We start from the raw sequence: 27,888 nt of genomic DNA on the forward strand, positions 1-27,888 counted from the left end.
TAATTTTTTTAATTCAATATTATTTGTGACGCTTGAGATTTGAAGGATGTCACAAAAAAGTTGATACTTGATAAAAAGAAACAGAATTAAAATAAAACGGAAAGGATTATATGAATAATTAATCTATAAAAGAATATGTGTTACTCCAGCTACTAATAAACTAGAATAGTTTATACAATACGATATTTTTGTTTGTTCTATTATGAATAATCAATATTAAATTCAATATTGGAGAAAGTAAAATGTATTAATCAACATGCAGAGTAGTCCAATTTGGAATTTTAACTAGTTTGAGCCGAATCTTAAACCTTCTCTTTCTAAAACTTGCTTATCAAATTGAACTAGGTATACTATTCTTCTGTCAAACCCATCTTGTGGCATACGATGGGGTGTCACACGGCATGGAAAGCCAGCATTCGTTAAAAACCCCTGAACGATACCACATACGTAGAAATCACACGATACACCACCTGGAATAAACTGGGTGAACACAGGCATGTTATCAACAATCATATATTCATTTGATCTTTCAGATGATTTTACAAGATCGTCACTTGGATGGTCAAATAAATATGCCCAAACAGTACCATGAACAAATTGTAAGATATCTAGTATTTTTAAATCACGTCTTTTCATTGTATTAATTAAACTTGTTAGAGATTCTGGACCATTAGAATGACGATCTGTTGTAGAACCTGAGCCTGAGTTCCCTCCTGCAGCTCCAGACCCTGATGCGGATACCGTGCTATTACTTGGATTTTGTGCAGAAGTTGAAGATGATGATGGAAATATAGAAGATCTTGAGTTTGTTGTCACTGGAAGAGAGGCTCTGAAGTTTAATAATTCTAACAGTCTGACACCAATGCCAAATCCATGCTTATTTAATTTTGCTTCAAACTCTGCCATTGTTTTGCTGTTTTTATAGATAGTAGATACCATTTCTTGGAATAAAAATGCCATAGCTGATAATGAAACCTTATTTTTTGTAAACGCTAAAGATTGTGTATAAATGCATGACGAAGCATTTGTATTTAATGGAGTTGGTAATTTCTTCACTGTTTTTTTATGGGATGAACTGCTTGGATCGATGATTTTCTGAGGTTCTGGCTGAGACATTTTAAAATTATGATTAACTCTTAATGATCTTCTGAATTGTATTGGTTACTATATGGCAATATGAGCATTTAATAAACTCTTTCCCTTTTTTTTACTGATTAAAGATTCTAGTTTAATAAAATGGCCTTCCATATTTGTTAAATCTGGCTTTGCTCAACACGGTTCCGAAAGAACTGTCAAAAAAAAAATGAAGAAAGTAACAGTTTAAATAAAATATGTATTAATGCGATAGAAGAAAAGAATCCACGACTACTAAGGTTTAATTAAAAATTCAAACTTTGAAAAGGACAGAAATTGTATTGAAAAATGGCTATTACAATTAGAAGGGCTACTGTCAATGATATGATTTGCATGCAAAATGCGAATTTGCATAATTTACCAGAAAATTACATGCTAAAATATTATATGTATCATATATTATCATGGCCTGAAGCATCCTTTGTTGCTACTACGACAGATATTGAGGTGTTAGAAGAAGAAAAAGAGCAATTGGCACAAAATAAAGAAAGTGAAATATTATCTTTAGAGGATACCGAAACGGGTGCAATAATTAAACTTGATCCAACTTATGTAGCACCTGGTGAAAAATTGGTTGGTTACGTTTTAGCTAAGATGAATGATGACGCTGACCAAAAAGATGAACCCTTGAACGGTCATATAACATCTTTGAGTGTCATGAGAACTTACAGAAGAATGGGTCTTGCTGAAAAATTAATGAGACAAGCATTATTTGCATTAAGAGAAGTTTATCAAGCCGAATATGTTTCTCTACACGTTAGAGAGTCAAATAGAGCTGCTTTACATTTATATAGAGACACTTTAGAATTTGAAGTTTTGAGTGTAGAAAAAAGTTATTATCAAGATGGTGAAGATGCATATGCAATGAAAAAAATCTTAGACCTAGATGAGTTACAAGTAAGCAATTTTGCTCATCGTGGTAACAAATCAGAACAAAAGCCTGAAGATGATTTACAATCTGACCTGTTGGCTGACATTATTAGTAATGGAACTGATAACATTGTAGTTTGACCTAAGTATTTCATATAGACAGAAATAAAATTTAAGTAGGATAATTAATCTTTCCCTGGGCATGCATTATATTATTATCTCTACTTAACACCAATCCCACGGCTCACCTGTTTAGAGATAATTCAGATGGTGTTACTCATATGCATAGTACAAGAAATTTATTAAAAACCACCATTCATTATCCAAATTTTAAGAATCGAAGCAGAGGTTTCTACAAGCTTCTAATTAACGATTTATGTTACAGTTACATATGTTGATTTCTCTTTTAAATTCCTATTAAATATCTCTGAATCAGACAAAAAAGTTAGGTAGCTTGAGTATTTCCACACCGACTAACGAATTACTGATAGTCTCGAGCCAAATGCACTCACGTCATCATGTAAAGATATAGGAAAAAACTTCCTACCTTCTTAAGATTTGAACAAAAAGTATCCAAAAGTTATATTTTTTCTTATTCCGAATTTCATCCTCTTTATATAGTTTTCTTAGAGGTGCTATCACTTCGGACGACACTATTAGGATAATTAATTAGGGTTCGAGATATATAATAAATCATGTATATATTGAACTATGACAGAAATGCAGGTTGTGCTTGATAAAAAAGACTAGATAATAGCCTATGCATCCTTTTTATATACAACCTTATCAACTTTTACTTCACCATCCAACAGCATATAAACGTATAGTGTGCAAACACTTGCTTGTATATCCAAAAGAACAAAACTTGGGGAACTAGCACCATTGACATCGAATTCTGAAATTTGGAAAGAAGATTTAGTAATTGGCTGTTTATTGTCCTTAACTTCTTGGGTTATCTCATCTTCTTTTTCGTCCTGTTCGCTATCTGACTTCATTTTGGGTTCTTTTTCTAATTCTTCTTTTTGGTTCTGATCAAAGTCTTGTGAGGTATCTTCAATCTCCTTAGATGTATCTTGTTCCTTACGGTTTATTTTTTGATCAACATCTGAAGTAGATTCTGTATCTACGGTGAAAGATTTTTCAGATCTTAAGTTCGTTTCCGTATATTCATTAGTTATATCTTTGGCAGCTTTTGTTACTGTATTTTTTTCTTCACTACTATCAAGTTTTACAACATCTTGTTTGTTGTCTAATTCTGAATCTTTATTGGTAACCTCATTATCCGTGTTATCTGTAATGTTGTCTTTAGCTTCTTTTTTAATTTCTTCTTTGGGTGCCTCTGGTATATCAATGAATTCTGATTCAAAATCATTAGGTATTGGCCAATCAGTATTAAAAGCACCCGTGCAGCTACCTGGATTGACAAAAAATTTACCTTCTAATGTATAAGCCTCTACATTGTGAGTGCCACCCCACAACATTATATCAACATCTAATTGTCTTGCTAATGCTAGTAATGATAGTGGATCACTCTTTGGTACAATAGTATAACCGCTACAACAGCCAATTCTGAATCCACCTTGCTCAAATACTGCAGTCATGGGTATTTCTTGGCTTTGTTTTGAATGGTTTATTGATCCGGTATCTTTAGATGGTAAGATTATTTTACCATTGTCAAACTCACCACGAACTGGTACTATATTTGGAGTTATTGATTGGACAAATTTTAGAAAGCTGTATGATTTGGTACAATTACCCAATAAAATAACTTTTGAAATCTTGTTTGGAACATTTAGTAGTTTTTGAAATTTACTTGGTAAATCCTAGACAAATTTTTTATTTAATAATGCATTAGAGTTATACTTATCATCAGTACTCAATAAAATTATGGTAATAGTTAGTAAAATAAAATTTGATCGAAAATATATCAGTTTCCCTGTTATACTAAAATACATACAATCGCTCTATCTGGTATATGTGCATCTGCTAAAGCTAATATCAACATATTCTTTTGACTATATACCCGTAATTTGGGATTATTTTTGTCCTCTTTGTTGAAGTAAAATAAGCTTTGATAGCTTCTTCGTTCTTTTTTATATAAATGTTTACCATTGTTACTCGCAATTTCATATCGTTTAATTTCCAAGCCTTATTTAAAAAGGGTCGCTATTTTGGAAATCGCTAATTTAATAGATAATCTAAACAAGCAAGTAGAAAATTTACGATAAACATCTATTAAGCTGTAATAATTTGGAAGTTAGATAAAAACTGTACCAGATACAGAATTGGCGAGTTAGTGAAATAGCTTATAATTATATATTCAGTTCCTTAGAATAGTAAAACAAAAATAGTTATTTTTTAAATATTAATAAATGCAAATTCACAGGTACATATATCTCAGTCAATATATAGATATATATCACTTTGCTAGTAGGATATGCATAAGGTAGCTAGTAAGAGGTATATAGGGATAAATGTTTTATGGCTATTCTTACAGAATATATGATGAATAGAAATAGTTCAGAAAAGATATTTTGGAATTGAAATATAAAAGAATTAGAAAAAAAACAAAGAGAATATTTAAATATAACTTCTATTATTCATATAAGGTCTTAAACAAGTTGGGATATCAATTCTGCCTGTTGTTTTGTTATAATAATTTTCGACTAATGTCATCATTACTCTTGGTACAGCCATTGCAGTACCATTTAAGGTATGGACATGTTCAAATTTCCCTGTAGATTCATTCTTATACTTAATGTGTAGTCTTCTACTTTGATAATCTCGACAGTTAGATACACTAGATAATTCTCCGAAGGAACCTCTACCTGGCATCCATGCCTCGATATCACATTTTAGATAGGCCGATGCACCTAAATCGTTGGTTGGCATATTTAACATTTTAGCTGATATACCTAAAGAGCCAATAATATCACATTGAACGTTCTTCAAATATTGTAATTGTTCAGTACTGTCACTTGGCTTGGACCAAGTAAATAGCTCAACTTTACTAAATTCATGGACTCTGTATAAACCTTTAGTGTCTTTACCTCTTGCACCTGCTTCAGATCTATAACTTCTGCTTATTCCAACATGTCTTAATGGGCCTTTAGATAGATCTAAGATAGAATTGACATACATGCCTGCCAATGGAATTTCAGCAGTGGCAATTAAACCAAAATCTGTGTCTTTAATATGATAAATTTGTTTTTCATTTCCCATATCCCTTGGTCTAAACCCACATGCATTAATGATTTCATTTTTAACAACTGCAGGCGGTATAACTAAACCAAATTCACGTCTTTTAGCTTTGTCAATCGCATAAGAAATCAACGCTCTTTCTAAATCGGCACCTTCGTTTGTCAAGAAATACCATGACGAGCCTGTAATATCAACAGCAGATTGAAAATTGATCATTTTTTTAGCTTTCATGATTTTGACATGATCTCTTTCTCTATCTAAAGAATATGATTCCTTTGGATTCAACCATTTTACAATAACAGCTTCATTCTTCGGAGCAGATGGATCAATTAAGTTTGGTAAATTATTACAAATTTCATTAATGGTTGTTTCTAAGTCTTTCAATGTTGATGAAATATTTTGATATTCTGTCTTTAAGTTTAACAATTGTTCTTTAATTTTCTCAGTATCAATGTCTTCTATCTCGCCATTAGCATTAGTTATACTTGAGCTGTTTTTAGCTAGCTGAAGTGTAGATTCTAGAACATGTCTCTTTTGTTGAATTGAAATCAGATCTTTATTTAAACTTTGATAAGATTGGTAATTTTTTGGTAATGTTTTCAAATCATTGATAATATTTTTACTATTAACCATTTCTCTATGCAAGATGGATTTTTCATAATCCGGTATATTTGAAATTATTTGTTTAACATCGAATTGAGGTTTCTTTAATATGTATCTTTTAGCAGCTGTGATATGGAATGATCGTTTAAACATATTTAATTTTAATGAAAAATTATTACAGTAATTTGTGAATTGATAATAGTTATGTTGTTCAATCTATCAAATTGAATATGAGGAATTTAGAGAGAGAATATTTATATATCACTGAAGTATTCTGACTACACAATTCACTGAATTTTATGTATCTGTATTAAAAATATGCTATTAATAATTAAGGAATCGTCTATATATATTGTAATGACTTTTCTTAAATCACTAATTTGAATAATATTATACATGTGATGCTGAAAAAAGTTTGAAAAAAACCATCCCGTTAGAGTATCTATTACCAAAACGGGAATATCACCTAGAATGACAAAAAAAATAAGTTTATAGATATATTTTTAATTAGGCAAATTATGTAGTTAATGGCGCATGAAAAGTTATGGGAGAGAAATGATACATTGTTATAACTATAATTTTGATCAATGCAAATTAAATATTATTACGAATCTCAATAAAATTTAGAACGAATATAGAATAGCATAGAATACGTTAAAGAAAATGAGATATTAATGCCTAAAATGGAGGTATATGATATTTAAACGGTTAAATTATTTTATAGTTAGTTATTATTATATATTTATGTTAAAGTAATTAAAATAAAGATAAAATAACTTAGAATCTCAACTTGGAGAAGAACCATTGGTTCTTACCAGCTTGGTGTCTTTCTTCGAAAGCCTTCTTGATAACTTTCTTAGCTTCTTCTCTTTGAGATGGTTGTTCGAAAGTTTCAGTAGAGACAACAGACTTGAAAGCTTCAACATCTAAACTGTATCTAGTTGGCAATAAATGGTTGTAGTTAATGACCTTGATGAATGGCTTGATCTTAGTTCTCTTGGCAACCATCTTAGCGGAGTGCTTCTTAGTGACCTTTAATGGGTATCTTTCAATACCAGCAACTAAAGCATGACCGAATGGGTGAGATTTAGAACCTTCATCGTGTGGCTTGACGATAACGACCTTCTTACCAGCGTAACGACCACGGACAACGACAGCTGTTTAAAATGTGAAAATATATTAAAGATAATACAAATGTATTTCCAATAAATATAATGAATTGTTAGTAAATTTATCCAGAAAAGTGCAGTAAAAAAAGTATCATTCAACAAGTTCCAATTGTTTGAAATTTCTTTGTCATTCATCATTTTTTATAGACGTATCGTTTTACAGTAAGTTATCTTTGGTTTGTTCTAATTCTGTTTTTTCAATATTCTTCACTATAAGTGGTACCTTGTTTCAATATTTTGTATTACAATGTTCCAATGAGAGTCCGTCATTTATATTCCACAAATCATTCGTGAACTCTCGAAATTTCAATTCTCAATTAGATTTTTCATTTTCAATCGATATGGATGGATACTTTCAATAGTTGTGTCAAAAATATACATACCAACTTTACCAGCTTTCAAGAACTTAGCCATTTTTGGTGATGTTTTGTGTATTTATGAGCTTAAAACCACTAAAGTACAATGTCATATATATTCGTACACATTTTTCATATAGCTCACTTTAACGCTATCCATCAATTTTCAACATTATCGAGCCCAGTTCTTTGTCAGTTTTCCCACTGTCCTGTGTGGGCTTACGCTTCCTTCCCCAGTTAGTACAAGTCTGAAGCTCCTCCTGTAAGCTCTCCTCCTGAAACTCATCTTGCGTCTTTTCCCAATCGCGTTTCTCATTATTCATCGCTTTCCGAAATTTTTCAAAAATTTCAATTTTAATTTTTTAAAAGAAAACAAATTAAAATTGAAATTGTTTCGGGATGCACGGGTTTGCAGACAGTCTTGCATTAGTCAATTAGTTAATTGATTAATTTTAAAAATCTGTAAATGTATAAATTTCCAATTTAGCTTTCCGGGGTTTTTTTCCCTTTATGATATTGAACTGGATTTGAGATAGAATTTAAAATTAACGCAGAATAAGGAAGCCATTCAAAGACGATATATATATATATATATATATATGTATTGAAATATTATTGAGATACAAGGGCAAACTTAATTAGGAAGGAAAGGTGATGCGAATTAAGAGTTAATAATACGGTGAATAATACAGAGTGTTTGACGATATTCTAAGCAATAAAGATCTTTCGACAAAAATAAATAAATAAATAAAACATCGAAAAAAAAAATATAATCTTAAAATCAAGCTGGTAGAAATGGATGAGGCTACAATCCGTGCTAATGTAAGACCTTATTATAACCCAGAAACTTTCAATATTGGATATCCTGTAGTGTTTAACCCTGATAAAGGTGTATTGGATCGTAATGGCAACTCTATAGCTTCCAATTTAAATATCGTGAAAAACTCTGCAGAGAATCAACTATTGTTAAGAAATTTTAATAATTATAATGACAATTCTCATGGTTCACTGACTTCTAGAGCAATTAAATGGTTATTAACGTCATTGAATTTAAAGAACTCAGATCCCATTATGAATCAAAATAATACCACTAATCATCTAAGTAATAATCTTTCCGTATCAAATATGAATATTTTGAACGGTGGTAATAATGGTAGTAATATTAACATGAAGAAAAATTTATTGGATTTTGAATTAGTTGATTTTTTTAATATAAAGAATTGGAATAATATCTTTAAATTAATAATTAAAAATTTTTTGAAAAACTATTTTATTCATTTTTTACAACAACCTTTTGAAATTTCTAAATTTTATTTACAAATAGCCAACTTCAATGATACAATTGTGGATCAAAAATATTTATATTCGAATGCTAAAATCAAAACTAATAATGACCCTATAGATAATCAACCGATTTTGTTACAGAATCAAGATTTCGATGAAGATGATGATATAGATTTTTTCCCTTTGAATAATGGTAGCAATGATAATACACAACCTATAAGTGATCAAGAGGATTCGAATGATAATTCAAGATCTACCCCAATGGATCATTCTTTGATCCATTCTAATAAGATTAAACCCAAATCTTTTGGTATATTTGAAATAATGAATTCCATTATAATTGAAGAAGGGTTTAAGGGTCTGTGGAAATCCATTAATACATCATTTATTTATAATTTTTTAAATCTTTCATTAAACACATGGTTCATTGGGTTTTTATTACCAATTTTTAATATTAATATTAATTCTACTGATTTGTATTTAATTACTTCAAACCATTTATCAATTGCATCTAATAATGATAACATTAATTCCACATCTGTTAAGAATTATCTATTATTAACATATTTATCCAATTATATGACAAGTTTAATCCTATTACCTATTGATTTAATAAGAACCAAATTTTTAATTACATCATTAAACATGGTTAATGCAAACACAGATGAAAACACCATCCAAGAAAGAAATTTTTTCAATTCAATAAAGACATGGTCTTGGAGACAAAATTTAAAGATCATACCTATAGATCTTTATCTATTAACATTTTTAAATTCATTAACTAAAAAAAATGTAACATCAAGCATATCCAATATTAATAATAATTATGATTATAATTTTTCAATTTTCAATAAATTAACATTCAATTATCTTTTCCAGGAGAATCCATGTATAAATATCTTTGGACAATCCATTTCTTTATTGCATAACGGGTTATCCTTTTGTTTATATGAAATTATGGGTATTATGATCAATTTACCTATTGAAACATTATTACATCGTTGCCAAATTGATTTCTTATTAAATAATCAAACTCGTATAATGAGTATAGAGGGAGAAGAAAAATCAAATGCATATAAAGTGACAAGAGATGAAATGATAATTAATCCAATCAAATATGAACCAATATTGCAATCAGCCGGTGATACTACTAATGAAAAGAAGGGATTGAAAATGTATGAAGATTCGAGTATATTGGATCTTTGGAAAGGTTGGAAGATCAATGTCATTAGTGTATTGTGTCAGCACAGTATTCATTTTTTAAACCGTCAAACCAAGGCGTTTGATGATATTGAATTAGAATTTTAATGAATAGTTGATGTCTTTTACATTTTATTTTTTTACTCCCATATTATGTACGTATATATATATATATATATATATATATATATAAATTAATTAATGGTTTATTCTTTTGGCTCAGAGTTCTTCAACTCTTTTAGTTTTAATAATTCATTCTGTTCAATCAAATATTACCTAGTACTCGTAATGGATCTTTTGGTTGTTCAATAGATATCAATCTCATCCCATTTAAAAGAGTAGGTGTTACATACTTGTTTAAATACTTTCTTGTTTGAGAACCACCAACAGTGGCACTCAAATCTATACTATCTGCCAAAGATTTATTTTTTTTCAATTCATTATCCTTTGCACTATCTTCTTGTTTAATTGAGGGAGTATCTACATTTGCAGTTGCATTTGCATTTGCGTTTGCACTTGTGGTTGCACTGTTATTTGCCAATGAATCTGTGCTTCCCAAATTTGTCCCTGGAGCATCATTACCGTTTGTCTGGGCAATTTCATTAGAATTCACATCGGTCATAGAATGATCTATAACCCCTTCATCACTCACCTGGAGTTTGACACCAGTATCTTGTGATTGTTCTTGTTCTTTATCGTTGATCAATTGGTTGATGTTAGACATGCATCAGTGTTTGATCTATTGCAATATCATAACTCAAACTCATCATCATCATCATCATCATCATCATTATTATTATCACAATTATATTTTGTTATTATTATAAATTCTCAATCACGAACACACGTGACTTGCCATAACCCTCAATAACCCTTTCCAACCCTACTTTATCGCGATGATAACCCTTCCCGGGGCGGTGTTTGCGCACAACGTTTTACAAGGCACCGTTTAATGGAGCCACCACTCAACCGCAACTTAACATAACGGCTTTGAAAGTCACACCCTGAACAAAGATGGTCTCAATTTCCAGATTCCAAGTGGAGTAGTATAAAGTTTAACCGTTGCTAAGTTGTAGGGGTACCTAACGTAACTAACAACTTTTTAACATCCAACAAGATCGTTTTACCCCAGATCACATTTCCAATCCCTTATCAAGGATCGCTTATAAGACACTGTTTGAAATAAAAAGTCTAGCAAAAGAAAAAATAAAAAAAAAAGAAAAAATAAAAAGGAAAAATCAAAGTCTAATTGGAATAATTAAATAAGTAAATAAAAATTAAGAACAATATTAAACAAGACTTTGTTCAGCTAGAAGTAACTCCCTTAAAAAATTGTGATTTGCCGCCCTAATGAGTAGAATGGAATTCCAACTCAAGGACGATCTTAAATATACCCATACATCAACAACCCAGCCTCGTAAAGATGGCTCTATACCTAAAAATGCTGGCAAGAAAAATATCATCATTGTAGGTGGTGGTATCATTGGTGCGTGTACTGCGTACTATTTAACCAGACATCCAAATTTTGACCCCTCGTTATACCATATTACCATTTTTGAAGCAACATCTGTGGCTTGTGGTTCTTCTGGTAAGGCTGGAGGTTTATTAGCAGCCTGGGCCTTTCCAGAACAGATTGTGCCCTTAAGTTTTGATTTACACCAAGAATTGAGTGATTTATACGATGGTGAAGAAAATTGGGGGTATAGACGATTGAATATCATTTCATTGGAGTCTAATATGAGACGATACAAGAAATTCAATAAGAATTTGATGATGAATGATTCATTTGATAATGATTCTATTGATAATGAGAAAGAGTTGGAAGAATTGAGGAAAATTAATCAAAAGAGAAGAGAAGAGGATAAGAAAAAGCCATTCCCTTCCAAGAGAAAGGGCTATTTCTTTATCAATGATGATGAAGATGAAGATGAAGATGACGAAAATGGAGATTCACAAAGAAATGAAGCTCAAATATATGAATCACAACAAAATTTTGAAGAATCTCATACTCCGAAATCCTCTCCAGGAGACATGTTGAATGAAGAAGTAGAGCAACAACAACAACAACAACAGCAACAAACTCATACTCCACAAGAAGAATTACCTCAACAGATAGATCAATCTGAACATTCAAGAACCCCTGAGAATCCATCGATGAATCCTTTACCTCCACAATTGAATTGGATCAAGACTCAAGGTATTAGTAATTGGTCTGCTTTAGGTGATACTGATACTACAGCTCAAATCCATCCTTTTAAATTTACTCATTTCATCTTACAAAAAGCTATGGAAACAGGTGCAGTAGATTTGATTTCTGCCAAAGTAACAAGAATTATTAAAAATAGTGATAATTCAGTCTCTGGTGTAGCTTATGTTTTAACTGAAAATGGCAAAATCCTTAATAATAATAATACAAGTAATAATACTACAAATAATTCAAATATAACACCAAACAGCCAACCAAGTAATGAAACATCCCCCAATACTAGTACTAATGAACCTTCTTCCATTGATTTCAAAAATGAACTAGAAATGGTAGATGCAGAAAATGTAATATTAACAATGGGTCCATGGACATCTAAATTATTACCAAATTGTCCAATTTATGGGCTAAGAGCTCATTCAATTACTATTCAACCAAGTGTAGAAGAAATTTCACCATTTGCCATCTTTACAGAATTAAAAATTGAAGATTCTAAATATTTTTCACCAGAAATTTATCCAAGAACAGATGAAGTTTATGTCTGTGGTGAAGGTGATACAATGGTAGAATTACCTGAATTGGCTAGTGAAATAGTTATTGAAAAGGAAAAATGTGACGAATTATATTATTATGTTTCTAAATTGGCTCCTACATTATCAGAAGGTTATATTAAGACAAGACAGGCATGTTATTTACCTGTTTTAAACGTTTCTAATAGTTCAGGACCATTAATTGGTGAGACTAATTTGAAAAATCTTTTTGTGGCAAGTGGACATTCATGCTGGGGTATAAATAATGCCCCTGCAACTGGGAAATTATTAGCTGAATTATTATTGGAAGGTGAAGCCTCATCTGCTGATATTTCAGCTTTAAACCCAACATTATTTTTTACGGTAGATTGAATTTGAATTGTAAATAAAATTTTTTTTTCTCTTTATCTCACACTTCCTTAGTCTCTTTATAATTTTCATTATTTCTTTTCCCTCCATTGTCATCACTTTATTTCTCCTGTTTTTATGTTTATTGTCCTTAAGAATTACTTCCTTTTCTTTTCCCCTCCCTCTCCCGTACCCTTACACACACTTTTTTTATTTATTATTACTTATTTTCTTATTTATTCTGTTTATCATGTAACTCTTCCCCCTCCCGTTGTGTCATTTCTAAATGAATTTTTACTTCACTCACATTAAAGATTTTTAACTATTTATAAAAATCTGTTAATGAATTATTAACTATTCCCCCTTCTCTTACGTGTAAAAAAACAAAAAAAAATAAAAAAAGAATGTATATATATATATGTATGCAAGTATGTATATACATGTGTGTGTGTGCGTGTATTTGTAATTGATCATTTATATATGAATGTCCATTACATAATTGAAACTATTTATAACCGTAATTAATTATTTGCAAAAATTTCTATCAATTATATATCTATATTAGATAATATTTGAAATTTTATATAATGTGCATTAAATAGGGTGAATGGAATGGAGTGAATTGAATTGGGTGAATTAGATAGGGTGCGGTATATAGGGCGTGTTAAATGGGATGTGAATTTTTAAATGCAGCTCTTGCACCTTTACCTGCAGGATTAATTTGATTTGAATTTAAATTTAATTCATCCATACTTAAAGGATCATTTGAAGTTGAATGATTATGATTATGATTATTATGATTATTATGATTATTATGATTATTATGATTGTTATGATTATGAGTATGATGATCTATATGAGACGGTAAATCAAAAGTTTCATGGCCATTTAAAGTCAAATCTATGATTGCACTTTTAGTAGCTTTATGAATAGTTGCCTTTAAAGGGGGACTATTGGGGATTGAGTTTAATACTTCCACTCTACTACTACTAATGACCATATTTGATGGTACATTATATTTTTTAACAGAAGGTCTTGGACTTATATGTGTAGCATGTGTAGAGTGAGGAGCGTGAGGTGGGTGAGTGGTATGTGGAGGGTGTGAAGGATGTGTAGTGTGTGATGTTGTATTATGATTTAATTCAAAATGATTTTGTAAGTTTGTATTTGAAGTTACACGTTTAGATTTTCCATTTAAAATTGGAGAAGACGGGAGAATTTTCTTCTTTTTCAAAATATCATTACTATTAATATTGTTATTAGTGTTATTATTATTAGTAGTAGTAGTAGTATTATTAGTATTATTAGTATTGTTAGTATTATTATTATTAGTAGTACTAGTACTAGTAGTATTATTATTATTATTATTATTCAATGTTAAAGTATTGAAATTATTCACCAACGAATTCTCACCATCTCCATTACTAATCAACTGTCTTTGGTTGAAAAACGATTGAATCCAAGTGGTTTCTTTATTAATAATATTTGATGAAGTTGATGTAAGTGGCATGTTTGGTAAAGATAAAAACCATAATTTTGATTTATATTTTTCCAATATTAAATAACCAGTGGAATTTTTTTCATTAAATTGGAAATCATACATTGATAGATTTGGGTCACTGATATTTATTATAATGTTGTTATTATAGGATAAATTTCCATCTTTGAAAAAAGTTAATAATTGAGGAGGCTTTGTATTTAAAAATTGAGGGTAATTAGACACTAGACTTGCTATTAAGTCATTAGAAATGGAATTATAAGAATTGATTGACATCTTAGGACCATTTACATTGTATGGAATTTCATAAATGAAAAGATAATCTTGTTTAATTATGGGCAATGGAGGCGCAGGTGCTTGCGCAGGTGCTTGCGCAGGTGCTTGTGTGGGTGACTTTGCAATTGTACTTGAGATACCCAATTTCTTTCTCCATTCTACAATACTTGTAGTTGTGTTTGAAACTTTTAAAGGTTTTTTATATTTTTTCTTGGCAGAAATGATTGGGGATGTCGAAGGTGATGAAGATTTATGATTTGTAATTTGAATATTTCGTAATGGTGTGTCTATTATATGTAATTGTCTGTTCGAGATTGTTGAATTCATCTTACTTGACAAGGGGGAGGTCGAGGGTGATGAGAGATTGGAAGGATTATTGAAGGTACTATTGTGTAAATTGATCAATGGAGTTTGCCAGATACCTCTCCATATGGAATCTTTATCTTGCCAATTGATATCATTAAACCAAGGATGAAGTTTTATGTTGGGGATGGTGATTCTATCATTAGGGTTTAACGTTAGGATTTTACGTGTAAGGTTTATGATTTGAGGGTTTGTCAAATTTGCAGTGTTGTTATTTGGATGGAGAAGTAAGTTATTATTATTATTATTCCATGGATAATCCAAAGAAACGATTTTTTCAAACGTTTTCAATTCATTTTCACCTCTGAATGGCGGGGTACCATTAATAAATTGATAAAGAATGCAGCCTAATGCCCAAACATCTGAAGCAAATTTACATTGATTGAATAATAGCAATTCAGGCGAAACGTATTCTGCTGTGCCTACAAACGAAGAACAAGTAGACATATTTGCCGGTGGAGACGCTGCCCCAAAATCAGTAATCATAAGTTTCCCCCATTTATCAAGCAAAAGATTCTCTGGTTTCAAATCTCTATGGATAATACCGCATGAATGGATATATTCCAAAGTATCTATTATTTGAACCATAAAATGCTTGGAATACAATTCGTCGAATGTGCCATTCGTTTGAATATGCAAGAGAGAAAGTAACTCTCCACCTTTAGCATAATCCAATACGAAATACAAGTTTTGTTTGTCATGGAATGTATAATATAATTTGATGATTCCCGGATGGTTTGTCTTACCTAATAAATTCAGCGTATTTTTTTCAATATTTACATATTTGACTTTATTTTCCTTTATGATATGGTTTTTGGAACAAACTTTAATAGCATAAGCTTTCTTCAGGTTTCTCTTATCGAGGGCCTTGTATACTGTCGAGTAGGCGCCATGGCCTAATTCTTGTTTAAAGATGAAATCTTGAGGAGTATGTTTTTTAACAGTGGCAGACATTGAGTAAAGTGTAGTGGTATTGCATTTGTGAAGGCGAGGTTGAAGGCTAAGTGAAGGCGATTTCTTGTTTTTAAGATTGTCTTTGTGTTACTCTTTTGTTAGTTTGTCCTTTGTCCTTTGCTTGCCCTTTGTCTTTTAAAATCTATTTTCTTTTTCTAATTCTTATTTCCAATTCTTATTTTGTTAATTCTAATTCTAATTCTAATTCTAATTCTAATTCTAATTTTAATTTTACTTGTTTGAAAGATCTGAGTGCCTTAAAATAGGGAATACGCAATGCAATTTGATATCTGAGGCGAAAGCATAGAGAAACCGTAGGGCAAAAAAAGTAAAGATCAAAGGGAATATTGTATTGTAGTATTATAATGGGAGAATGGCCGCCACCCGTGCACCAGCAAAATTCGCCCGTGCACCTCAAAAACTCCCTCCGTGCATCCCCGCTTTCACCCCGTGCATCCGCAAATGCTTGCCACCCGTGCACCACCCCCTAACAGCCGTGCACCGCGTATTTTCATCCGTACACCATCCGTGACCGCTCTCCGCCTCGGACTCCGCGGCTGCCTATATAAGGGAACATATATATATAGATATATATATGTGTGTAATAGGATGAGCCTATTGTATCTATTATTAGTGTAAGTATAATCACAAGCACAAGCGTAAGCATACTTTTTCGAGCCTTTTTTCACTATACATTCACCATTGCATACATAATTGCTTAGACACTAATAGAAAACGCCCCTCAACAATGCTCTCCCGTTCTGCAATTGCCCTACGTTTTACTCGTCCAGCCGTACGTGCTCTATCCACCACCGCTACCCCCTCAGTAAGTCTTCCAGACTTGGCCTGGGACTTCTCTGCCCTAGAACCTTATATCAGTGGTCAAATCAATGAACTTCATTACACTAAACACCACCAAACTTACGTTAGTGGTTTCAACACTGCAAATGCTCAACGTCAAGAACTTCTCGAAGAATTGAATCGTGCCACTGGTGGTGGCGACCCTAATGCTCCTACTCCACAACATATAGCACAAAAACTTGTTGGTCTCGAGCGTAACATTCGTTTCCATGGCGGTGGGTTCACCAACCATTGTCATTTCTGGAACAGTTTGACTCCAGCTTCCTTGGGAGGCGGTTCTTTAGATCTCAATTCTGATCTAGGTCGTCAAGTCGTTGCACAATTCGGTTCTCAAGAAGCTCTACAAAAACGTGTTAACGAACTACTGGCGTGGATTCAAGGTTCAGGTTGGGTTTTTGTGACCAAAGATGTCTCTGCAGGTAAACCTCGTATCGGCCTTGTCACTACACAAAACCAAGACACGGTAGCACCAGGAACCACCATTCTATTAGCCATCGATGCTTGGGAACATGCATACTATTTGCAATATCAAAACCGTAAAGCTGAATACTTCTCTGCCATCTGGCACGTGATCAACTGGTCACATGCACAGAAACAATGGGAAAAATAACGGAGCAAAAACAAGGTAATACAAAAGCCGATACACGCGAGAACGTGATAATACTTCCTATACTATACTATACTAAACTTTCTATATTCTCTATACATACTATACTTTCTATAGTCTAATGATTCTAAACTAAACTGAACTAAAGTGTCCCATACTATATACGATTACCACAGTTCACAGTTCACCGTAGTAATCGTTACAATACTATCTGTACAATACAATAGTATCAATCCATTATACTATACGCTTGTTCGTTCCTTACCCTTGCGCCTCTCGCATACGCTTCCGCTATACGACAAGGCGGAATAGCTCATCGCTCGTATAACTTGTCTTACTTTGCTATAAATACCTACTTTTATTCTATAACTTAATAAATTATAATATTTAAAAGTAATTTTGATTGTCCAACAAAAGACTTACTAAAGCTCGCTTAAGGCTCACTAAAACTCACTAATAGTCATCAAAGCCCCATCTCAAATGAACGACGGCTCGGTGGTTCTCTCTTTACTCTCCCAATTGGTATATTACCTCTCATTGTTCCATGCTTTGCCCTTGTTGCAAAAACTTTCGATAATTTTCATCACTCCATTCCTTTACTCAATCACTTATCAAGTCCTTTACTCGTTAAGAAATGATAGACCTCCTCTTGTGTTTTATTGGATCCCTTGGTTAGGTTCTGCTGTCCCCTACGGTACTAAACCATACGAATTTTTCCAAAATTGTAGAGACAAATATGGTGATATTTTCACTTTTTATATGATGGGTAGAATGATGACTGTTTATTTGGGTCCCAAAGGTCATGAATTCGTATTTAATGCCAAATTGGCAGACGTTTCTGCTGAAGACGCATATTCACACTTGACCACTCCAGTTTTTGGTAAAGGTGTCATTTATGACGTTCCAAACCATCGTTTAATGGATCAAAAAAAATTCGTTAAAGGTGCATTGTCTGTTGAATCTTTCAAATCATACGTTCCATTGATTCTTGAAGAAATTTATCAATATATTAGTACTTCTACCAATTTCAAATTCTCTAAGAACTCTTCAAATTCTACAGAAATTGACGTCATGGTTACTCAGCCAGAAATGACCATATTTACCGCTTCACGTTCTCTATTGGGGAAAGATATTAGAGATAAATTAAACACGGATTTTGCTTACTTGTACAGTGACTTAGATAAAGGTTTTACCCCAATCAATTTCGTCTTCCCTAATTTACCCCTACCTCATTACAAGAAGAGAGATAGAGCTCAACAAATTATCTCTGACACTTATATGTCTTTGATTCAAGAAAGAAGAGCAAATAATGATATCGTAGAAGGTAGAGATTTGATAGATCAATTGATGTTACACTCCACTTATAAAGATGGTACAAAGATGACTGACCGTGAAATTTCAAACTTGCTAATTGGTGTTCTTATGGGGGGGCAACATACCTCGGCGGCTACTTCGGCTTGGGCATTATTGCATCTTGCTGATCACCCAGAAGTGCAACAGGAATTGTATGAAGAACAATTGAAGGTCCTAGGAGACAGAGAATTGACTTATGATGATTTGCAAAACATGCCATTATTGAACCAAATGCTTAAGGAAACTTTGAGATTACATCATCCATTACACTCTCTATTTAGAAAAGTCACTAGAGATATGCATGTTCCAAATACTTCTTACACTGTTCCTAAAAACTACCATGTCCTTGTTTCACCAGGTTACACTCACTTGCAATCAAACTATTTCCCAGATCCACACGCTTTCAAAATCCATAGATGGGATAATGATTCTGCTTCATCTTATCAAACTGGTGACTCGATAGATTATGGGTTTGGTGCCATTTCCAAGGGTGTCTCCAGTCCTTACTTGCCATTTGGTGGTGGTAGACATAGATGTATTGGTGAATCCTTTGCCTTTATGCAATTAGGAGTCTTGATGTCTGTCTTTGTTAGAAATTTCACATGGTCTTTCCCCAAGGGAATAAATTCCGTACCAGACTCAGATTTCCAAAGTATGGTCACTTTACCAATAGGTCCTGCAAAGATTGTTTTGCAAAAGAGACAAGAATAGACAGACGCATTTTTTATTTATATATTGTAATATATATATATCTATGTATACTTTACTTTTTTACTTATTTATTTATAACAATCAAATCAGTCAATCAGTTAAACATTTCTTCATAATTGTAAAAGTGACAATTATTCTCTATAAACTCCACGGGTAATTCGTCAATAGGGCATTGTGTCATATCTAACGGTATTAGTTCTTCTTCATTTTCTTCTTCTCGAGCTTTCTCCTCCACTTCTCTCTCCCGTCTTGTAATCTTCATTATAAATTTTTCAAATGGTGAACCCTTCACTTCTTCATTCTCTACATCTTTAAATAAATGATAATCACTCATACATTTCGGTATATCTCTTTTACCTCTTCCATGACTTCTCCAATTCATATATTCTTCTTCTAAATCTTCTACTTCTTCTTCTTCTAATTCTCTTTTCCTATCGCCAATCACAGGTTTCATCATTAACCCATTATCACCATATTTACTAAACACGCCACCATAATCTCGACTATCCTTAGCGACAATAGCCATTGCTTCTATAGCATCCTTATTTAATAGTACATTAGGTTCCACTACACTCTTGGCAGTAGAGATAAATCTTAAATTACCTGTTGAAGTCTTGATACGTTTTAATTTCCCTGATTTCACTTCAGATTTCATTCGAAAACCTTGAGGTAAACTCTTACATTGCCCTGTACTAATATGATTATCCATCCAGTCATTACTATTATGAAAAAATTCTCCACATTGTGCGCAATTCCCTGAATATTTAGACCGTTCATTTTGTTTAATACCCTTTGGATAGATAAAATGTCGGCATTTTAAATGCATCTTAAATGTGTCTTTACGACTAAACCCTCCAGAGACATGGCATCGTAAGTCCGCTGGTAATTTTTCATTATAAAATGGACATTTAAAAGCTTTTTCAATAGCATGTTTTTTAATATGTCGAGTCAAATAACTCATCAACCGGAATGACGCATCACAATAATGACAGATATAATTGCCCTCTACTCCTTCTTCACCATTCTTTACCATTGCTTATGTGCTTTTTATGCTGCTCTTCTTTCTTTTATTCTTTGCTCTTTATGCTTTTTAATCTTGTTTCATGAAATTTTTAACGGATTTTCTTTTTTTATATAGACTCTAGACCGAATTTGTTTACACATGATCTTCATATCTCGGAGTCCCAATTTAAGTAAAAATATAAACAACAATGTGTTTTAAAATAAAATGAATTACATAATAATAAAATTTCACCCTTCTACCCCAGTATGACAATGAATTGGCCTAAATTTAAAAAACCAAAATGGTTTAAATTCATCGTACCGTCAATCGTCCTTGGGTTACAAGTTTATGGGACTTGGGGATTCTCTCATAAATTATGTTATAATATGATTTATAAGACATTCCATAGAGAATCCATTGCTATAGGTTTAATAACAATTGTCTCGACTCTAGATCTAGTCGTTATCGCTCTTTGGGTTCAGGTAGTTTTAATTATTGGTCCTGGCAAACAACCATTTGTACCACCTTTCCAATTATTTACAAATGATACGGAAAGTGATGATGATGATAATGAAACTGCAGTATTACCTCCAATAACATATCAATGCGATCCTCATGGTTATCCCTTCTGGTGTAGTGAATGTCAAAGTTTGAAATTGGAAAGAACTCATCATTCTTCGGCAATGGGTCATTGTGTTCCCAGATTCGATCATTATTGTGTTTGGGTAGGAACCGTGATTGGTAAAGACAATTACTTATTATTTTTACAATTCGTCGCTTATTATGCAATAAATTTATCCATAATTTGGGTTTCAATCGTATCATATATTCATATGATTATTAGAAAAAGGCCTAATCAACCACATCATCATTTTAATACAAATTTAATTATCATCCTAGTATTTGCTATATTAGGTTGGTTGTTCACAGTAGGCTTATTCTTTGCAAATATTTATTATATTTCTAAAAATCGTACTTCTTTAGAAATGCTTTTACAAAAGCATAAAAAAAATTCTCCATTAAAAAAAAAATTCATCTGCCATTATTCCAAAATTAATAAATCTAGATACGTAGTGGAATTTACCAACGATGGATTTTTCGATTTTTGGAATAAAAGCAAAATTTATACAAATATTAAAGAATTTTTAGGTTCAAATATACTGTTTTGGTTTATACCTTTACCTATGAATAGATACAAGTCCTCTCCACCTTTCTTTATCAATAATAATTATGAAATTAATACTGATGAAAAATTTTCAACTCAAAATAAGCATTTACACTTAGAGAATGTTTTAGGTCCCTATTTAGAAACTTATGGTGATGAAACAATACGACGAATTAATGAAAAAATCAATAATATGGAATATATTACAACTTTAGATGCTTATGGCGATAAATATATGAATGAAAACGATAATACATTATAAATACAATTATTCTATAGATATATAGATTTACATATCGGATTACTAATTAAAACGATATATGAATTAATTATTAAGGATTGTACAATGAGTTTTATTATTATGAATTGGTGTAAATGAGTATGTTTTTTTGTTTGTTTTTAGTTTTAAAAAGTATTTTTTTATTATAATAGATTAAATTGGATTAATAATTTTATTAATTAACGACAAAAGAGTCATGCAGTGTTTTTTTTATTGTTTTGTTATTTTATGTTATGTTATAAGTTAATTAAGATCAATTATAATATTGTTTAGATATCTTGTTTAAAATTAGCAAAATGTTCCATTAATTCTAATTCTGTTGCCAACGTATCATGTCTAAAATTAATTCTAACGTTTGGAACATTTGTCTTTGTAACATCGTTACCATCAACACCTTCTTTTCTAAAATTTTTACCTAGCCAATGCTCTTTAATTTGAGCTTCCCAACCACTTTGTAAAACAGAATTTCTTGCTAATTCACACATATCAACATTAGATAATTTATAAATTTGTGCTGCAACTGAATATTCTTCAATTAATGGTTCTCTTGTATAGGAAAATTGTAATGGATCATCGGTAGATAATGAAACATTTAAACCTCTTTTGAAATAATGTGGGAATGGATTTTTATCATACGTTAAAAATAATGCATTATTTGATAATGGTGACATGGCAATGCCAACTTGATCCAAATAATATAAATATTGAACAAATGGAACTTTTCTTAATAAAATACCATGAGAAATACCTTTAGCTAGCATATAAGCAGAAATTAAATGTTCTGGATCACCAGCTTCACCACAGTGTGGACGTAATACCAATGTATTAAACCCTCTTTTAGCTCTCCATTGATTTAATGATGCCATACTTGAATATAAATAATACAAGTAATAAGAGTATGGAGGATTCTGAGCAGATTCCCATAAAGATGGTTTGGGATACTTTCTATGAAATCTACGATCTACTTTAGATTCATCATCAACAGAATCAAACCCAATTACACGTTGTAAAAAAATATGTAATTTAGGATGAGATTGAGGATTTTTAGTAACTTCAAATAATGGTTGGAAAATATTCTTACAAACATCTTGGAAATTCTTAATGATACCGGTTCGTTTATAAATATCATATAAACGTGGAATTTGAATTAACCAACGTACATTGTGTGATATTAATTTATTATCAACAATCCAGCTTGCCAATTTATCCCATTCATCCATTGATCTACCATAGATGGAAATTCTATATTCACAATTTTGATATTTGGAATATTCTAAATCATTAATAACTTGGCCAGTAATTTCTGCTAGATAAGACCCTTTGATATAATTATTAGTCTTTAAAAATATTTCTCTTAGACGAGATTCACCAATCGGATTATATTTCAAATTAAATTTGTCGAATCTATGGAAAGTATCTTTATGAGCATGCATATCTAGAGTATCAATAGAAAGATCATAACCAGTTAAATTTAAAGATTGGAATACCTCTGATAATGTTAAAACCTTACCATCTCTGAATATGACTTTTTCATTACCAGAATTTCTCAATTTATATTTAATGAATCTTAATAAATGTTTTTGGTTCATACAGGCAGAATGATGAACGTGAGTATCTACTTTTCTGACATTATAAAAATCTCTATGTGGATTTTTCTTTGAAACATTTGTTTCTCTATATTCATTCAATAAATAATATAGATTCCAACGAGCTTCTAAATATTGTAGCCTTCTAAATGCAAATGATTTAGCAGGGCCATCAGAAGAAATGGCAATCATTTTATCTAAATCAGAATAATAATCCCTTAAAGTAGGTATATTTGCAATTAAACTTTTCTCATCATTGATCTTATGAACAATGTAAGAATCATCATCATTTATATTAAAATCCCACTCTAAATCTTCACCTGGAATGTCACACTTATTAATATCAAAAATTTCCGCATCTGGAACTCTAAGTGTCTTTGACACAGTCTTTGTTTCAGGATCATAAGAAGGTTGAGGTGGAGGTGGATAAACTTTCCAGTTTGGGCTATTGTTAGGGTTTTGGAAGTCTTTTTGTAAAGATAAGTTTTGATATTTCTCTCTAACAGTTCTACATTCTCTAACATTTGAATATAAACCGATTAATTCGGGTGAAGGATCTTCTAACAACTGTTCACTAGCATCCTCAGCTAAGATTCCCATCTTGTAGGAATTATCGCTGTCATGCTTTTGCAAGTTATTATGTAAATCGATACTGGAATTCTTTTCAGAAGAAGTATGCCAAGATTCACTTTTAGGCAAAGGATCAGGAACGCTATACTTTGCACCAGAAGAAAGAGTTCTAGTTTTGCCGCCAGCTCTCGTACTCAAATTGCTCATTTGAGTAGCCATTTGAGAAACTTGTTCCACCAATGCAGAGTCTGTAGAAGGTGGTTCATCTACAGCATGTTGCTTAAAATTGTTTTCAAAGAGTTGATTATTTTCGTGATAAGAAAATTGAGCCAAAATAGCAACTGGTACTCCATCTGATAATCTGGAAGAAATTCTTGTAGCAGGAGCTTCCGAAGATTCACCAGAAGGAATATATACTAAAGGATCATGATTCTCATTATCCAAAAATAAGCCTGAGGAATGGGAATCCGCTTCATCATAAGATGGGGCTGGATATAAATCTAGATCTGGGGAAGCTGATGCCTTTGTCATTGGTTCTAAAGAATAATGGAGGTTAAAATTTATAGAAACAGTTTGCCAAGAGACTTCAATCGTTGGTAATAAGATTAATAACAAGAAAAACGATATATTAGGAAAGCAAAACGGTACGCATAAAACCAAGAAAAATTTTTAAAGAGGAATAGCATTTTGTAAACTAAAATATTTTTCAATGCTCTTTTTATATAGTTTTGGGAAATCGAAATGCACTAAATAAAGGCCGAACAAAAAAAAAAAATACCGTGCACAAGTGTAAATTTGCCTTTGAAAAAAATCGATGAGACGAGCACAACGTTTCATAATACTCGAAAGAAAAAAATATGGAGTAATTTTAGTGAAAATCCTCGGAGTTCAGAAGTAAAATACACAGACCTATTGAACTTGGTTTCAATTAACAATATTTAATCTAGAAATAAATCAAATAATGTATACTAAACACTTGGAACCTGGATTCAATACTAAGCTTCTGAAATTAGCACAATTAAAACAAATCTTGAGAGAAAATGGTGTAAAATATCCAGAAAAGGCTAAGAAGTCACAATTAATGAAGTTATATGAGACTGAAATTACACCAAAGCTTCCAAAATTGCGAACTGAACACCAGAATCGTAAAAAAAAAGAAGCTGACTTGAAAAACCAACAACAATTAAAGCATGATAATAATAAGTCTTTCCCTCAAACTCCTAAGCATTCAACAGACAAATCTTTTTATAACCTTATCACGGCTAGCAAGTATACTATGTTGGGTGATAATCCTGTTCGAACAAATAGATCTCCATCCCCTTCTAGAGATAATTTAGGGTTAAATACCCCTCTTGATACAAAAAATTCATCTACTATTAGGCATGCACATAATATCAACTCCAATGCACTTGGTGACCCAAAACCAAAAGTCAGATCATTGAGAGAGATTAGAAAAGCTGCTAATAAGGGAACTAAATCATATAAAGACTGTAATAAAAAAAAGAGAGATGAGAGCGTTTTAGAAGAGGATGATCTGGATTTAAAACTGTCCGCCAACTCGAGCAACTCTGACACATTTAATAGACCACCATTGAAGAAGCTAAAAACAGAGAACACTAAAAGTACTAAATATACATCTCAGGTTTCAATAGAAGCTGAATTGGGAACAGCTGCTTTAGATTTGAACAGGAATATAGAAGTTTCGTTTTCAAAAAATTCAAACTATATTGTCCCTGAAGAGAAAGGTGAGACTAACTTTTCATTATCTGATACACAATTTAGCAAAGAATCTTCTCCAAGTGTTAGAATATCTCTAAATTCCAGTTTGTCAAACGAAATATCGTTGAAGCCGAATAAAAATCTCATTAAAACAAAAGATAATACTAATAATAATTTTAAACATTTGTCTCCTGATTTACAAAGTATTTTAGATACTTCAACTAATCGAGGCTCAATAGATTATATGACAGAATGTACACCTAAAAATAATAGTCCAGAGAATGTTGATCTTTTCAATGAAATTATTAATAGTGCCCATTCAATTGCTGAAGATACATATGAAACAGATAAAGAAAATTTTAATAAGAATTCTAAAAAGCAATTATCAATGAAACTTCTTGATACTTACATTGCAAATAGTAAAAATGCTATATTTTTAAAAAAAACTAACTTTTTATATCAGTTACTGAAGGGTAAATTTTGTAAAATCATTTCTTATCACTTCACAGCCAATATTAAAACCTATTCAGAATCATTAATTAATCATATGAGAAAAATCATAATAACCCTAATTTATTTTATTTCCAAGACATTCATATTTATAATTGAATGCATCTATTTACTATTTTTCTTAGCCTTATATGGTATTTATAAATTAGGCTTTATATTGTATCTGGCTGTTCTTTCCCTAATGTCAATTATTCATAATTATTATAGAATCCATAAGAAGAAGTTACGCTGTTTTTTTATCAATACTGCAAAAGTATCTTCAATATTGCTCCCTATATTGTTTTTAATCTGGTACAGAGAACAAAAGTTAGCTACAGGTTATTGTGGTTATTCTTTATCTCCACCATCAATTATACATTCAAAATCAAATGTTTTTTCTCAAATGATTTTTAAATTTGATGCATGGCTAAAACAAAAATTTAGCCCCAGTTGTGTAAGCTGTCCAAAAAATGCTTTGTATACTTTTAATATGAATGCTAACTGTCAAAGCGGATTTGAGTTTACATATTCTTTTTTCAATTTTTATGGATTAATCCCAATGAGAAGACACTGTGAAAAGATGAAATTAGACACCAAAAAGTTGAACAAGATACTAACAAATATAATGGCTATACTCACAAAAAAAAATACAGAAGCTATCTACTTTTTAAATTCTAATTATGTAACATTTTCAAAGGATGACTTATATGAATTTTTATTGGGTAGGTATTTTAATGATGGTAAAGAAGTCGATATATATTTTGAGACAGTAGTTAAAAGCCTAAAAAATAATCCGGATATCGTTTGGAAAGAGGTGGAAGATCTCTCTGGTAGCAAGTATGATAAACATAATAATGTTACGATTTCAGCAGTGGAAGAAGTGTTCTATTCTACAAAAACTAATTTTCCAGGATTTAACTATTTATTTAAAAATAAACTAGCCCCTTTTCTCCTTATGCTCATACTCTCACCGCTTCTATATATTATTATAACTATTTTCCTCATAACTCTTGTCAGTTATAAAACGTATCTAACAAGAAAAAAAGTTCAGCACATTGTTCAAAGGGTTGTAATTGATTTAAAATCTGCAAAAAGATCTGATAACTCCTTGGATTATAGGAATACAACACAAATTAAAGAATTAATTTTTGAAGAAGAAAAAGATATGAAAACTTTGAGAAATTTGTGGAAACTCATCAGATTGGAGTTATCCAATTACTTAGAGGTTACAAATTATATTAAAGAACAAGATGGTGAGATTATTGAATGCTGGGAATGGGACTCTAATGAACGTTACTAAATATAGGACTAGTTTTGTATAGTAAGTTATTTTATTATTTTTATGTAATTATAGATCTAATCAAGATTTAAAAAATAATTGAATTTAATTTTTGTTTATTTTTTTTTATTTTAAATGTTTTTCCAAAATATCTGAAAGTTAAAATTTACAATTAACTCTTTTTTAGAATTAAACTAATTTTTAATATATTTTTTTAAATAGAATATTATATAAAGCATATACTACTATTAAATGACTTAATAAATAAGATAACAT

General features: G+C 31.3%; 15 protein-coding genes across 15 annotated transcripts; 7 read left to right on the forward strand and 8 right to left on the reverse strand.

Annotated features, from left to right (window-relative positions):
* Positions 1-285: 285 nt before the first annotated feature.
* On the reverse strand, positions 286-1,116 carry TRS31 (TRAPP subunit TRS31; the record flags this gene model as incomplete). The annotated part of the gene is made up of 1 exon (XM_004180798.1): positions 286-1,116. The coding sequence occupies one exon, from the start codon at positions 1,114-1,116 to the stop codon at positions 286-288; it is 831 nt and encodes a 276-aa protein (XP_004180846.1).
* Positions 1,117-1,422: 306 nt separating this feature from the next.
* Positions 1,423-2,145, forward strand: ARD1 (peptide alpha-N-acetyltransferase complex A subunit ARD1; the record flags this gene model as incomplete). The annotated part of the gene is made up of 1 exon (XM_004180799.1): positions 1,423-2,145. The coding sequence occupies one exon, from the start codon at positions 1,423-1,425 to the stop codon at positions 2,143-2,145; it is 723 nt and encodes a 240-aa protein (XP_004180847.1).
* A 617-nt stretch (positions 2,146-2,762) lies between these two features.
* VPS29 (retromer subunit VPS29) lies at positions 2,763-4,009 on the reverse strand (the record flags this gene model as incomplete). The annotated part of the gene is made up of 2 exons (XM_004180800.1): positions 2,763-3,827; positions 3,962-4,009. 2 exons carry the CDS (start codon positions 4,007-4,009, stop codon positions 2,763-2,765), a joined length of 1,113 nt encoding a protein of 370 aa, XP_004180848.1.
* A 575-nt stretch (positions 4,010-4,584) lies between these two features.
* Positions 4,585-5,961, reverse strand: DIA4 (putative serine--tRNA ligase DIA4; the record flags this gene model as incomplete). The annotated part of the gene is made up of 1 exon (XM_004180801.1): positions 4,585-5,961. The coding sequence occupies one exon, from the start codon at positions 5,959-5,961 to the stop codon at positions 4,585-4,587; it is 1,377 nt and encodes a 458-aa protein (XP_004180849.1).
* Positions 5,962-6,585: 624 nt separating this feature from the next.
* RPL27A (60S ribosomal protein eL27) lies at positions 6,586-7,391 on the reverse strand (the record flags this gene model as incomplete). The annotated part of the gene is made up of 2 exons (XM_004180802.1): positions 6,586-6,965; positions 7,361-7,391. 2 exons carry the CDS (start codon positions 7,389-7,391, stop codon positions 6,586-6,588), a joined length of 411 nt encoding a protein of 136 aa, XP_004180850.1.
* Positions 7,392-8,128: 737 nt separating this feature from the next.
* Positions 8,129-9,925, forward strand: UGO1 (mitofusin complex protein UGO1; the record flags this gene model as incomplete). The annotated part of the gene is made up of 1 exon (XM_004180803.1): positions 8,129-9,925. One exon carries the CDS (start codon positions 8,129-8,131, stop codon positions 9,923-9,925), a length of 1,797 nt encoding a protein of 598 aa, XP_004180851.1.
* Positions 9,926-10,082: 157 nt separating this feature from the next.
* SDC1 (Sdc1p) lies at positions 10,083-10,541 on the reverse strand (the record flags this gene model as incomplete). The annotated part of the gene is made up of 1 exon (XM_004180804.1): positions 10,083-10,541. The coding sequence occupies one exon, from the start codon at positions 10,539-10,541 to the stop codon at positions 10,083-10,085; it is 459 nt and encodes a 152-aa protein (XP_004180852.1).
* A 635-nt stretch (positions 10,542-11,176) lies between these two features.
* TDA3 (Tda3p) lies at positions 11,177-12,922 on the forward strand (the record flags this gene model as incomplete). The annotated part of the gene is made up of 1 exon (XM_004180805.1): positions 11,177-12,922. One exon carries the CDS (start codon positions 11,177-11,179, stop codon positions 12,920-12,922), a length of 1,746 nt encoding a protein of 581 aa, XP_004180853.1.
* A 640-nt stretch (positions 12,923-13,562) lies between these two features.
* PKH3 (protein kinase PKH3) lies at positions 13,563-15,989 on the reverse strand (the record flags this gene model as incomplete). Its single annotated transcript, XM_004180806.1, has 1 exon — positions 13,563-15,989. One exon carries the CDS (start codon positions 15,987-15,989, stop codon positions 13,563-13,565), a length of 2,427 nt encoding a protein of 808 aa, XP_004180854.1.
* A 748-nt stretch (positions 15,990-16,737) lies between these two features.
* On the forward strand, positions 16,738-17,460 carry SOD2 (superoxide dismutase SOD2; the record flags this gene model as incomplete). The annotated part of the gene is made up of 1 exon (XM_004180807.1): positions 16,738-17,460. The coding sequence occupies one exon, from the start codon at positions 16,738-16,740 to the stop codon at positions 17,458-17,460; it is 723 nt and encodes a 240-aa protein (XP_004180855.1).
* A 477-nt stretch (positions 17,461-17,937) lies between these two features.
* ERG11 (sterol 14-demethylase) lies at positions 17,938-19,521 on the forward strand (the record flags this gene model as incomplete). Its single annotated transcript, XM_004180808.1, has 1 exon — positions 17,938-19,521. One exon carries the CDS (start codon positions 17,938-17,940, stop codon positions 19,519-19,521), a length of 1,584 nt encoding a protein of 527 aa, XP_004180856.1.
* Positions 19,522-19,615: 94 nt separating this feature from the next.
* Positions 19,616-20,554, reverse strand: TBLA0E02820 (C2H2-type zinc finger protein; the record flags this gene model as incomplete). The annotated part of the gene is made up of 1 exon (XM_004180809.1): positions 19,616-20,554. The coding sequence occupies one exon, from the start codon at positions 20,552-20,554 to the stop codon at positions 19,616-19,618; it is 939 nt and encodes a 312-aa protein (XP_004180857.1).
* A 236-nt stretch (positions 20,555-20,790) lies between these two features.
* Positions 20,791-21,951, forward strand: PFA5 (palmitoyltransferase PFA5; the record flags this gene model as incomplete). The annotated part of the gene is made up of 1 exon (XM_004180810.1): positions 20,791-21,951. The coding sequence occupies one exon, from the start codon at positions 20,791-20,793 to the stop codon at positions 21,949-21,951; it is 1,161 nt and encodes a 386-aa protein (XP_004180858.1).
* Positions 21,952-22,238: 287 nt separating this feature from the next.
* On the reverse strand, positions 22,239-24,656 carry TBLA0E02840 (uncharacterized protein; the record flags this gene model as incomplete). Its single annotated transcript, XM_004180811.1, has 1 exon — positions 22,239-24,656. One exon carries the CDS (start codon positions 24,654-24,656, stop codon positions 22,239-22,241), a length of 2,418 nt encoding a protein of 805 aa, XP_004180859.1.
* A 430-nt stretch (positions 24,657-25,086) lies between these two features.
* Positions 25,087-27,633, forward strand: HEH2 (Heh2p; the record flags this gene model as incomplete). Its single annotated transcript, XM_004180812.1, has 1 exon — positions 25,087-27,633. The coding sequence occupies one exon, from the start codon at positions 25,087-25,089 to the stop codon at positions 27,631-27,633; it is 2,547 nt and encodes an 848-aa protein (XP_004180860.1).
* Positions 27,634-27,888: the final 255 nt, after the last annotated feature.

Source organism: Henningerozyma blattae, chromosome 5 (assembly GCF_000315915.1).
Source record: "Henningerozyma blattae CBS 6284 chromosome 5, complete genome".
Classification (NCBI taxonomy): Eukaryota; Fungi; Ascomycota; class Saccharomycetes; order Saccharomycetales; family Saccharomycetaceae; genus Henningerozyma; species Henningerozyma blattae.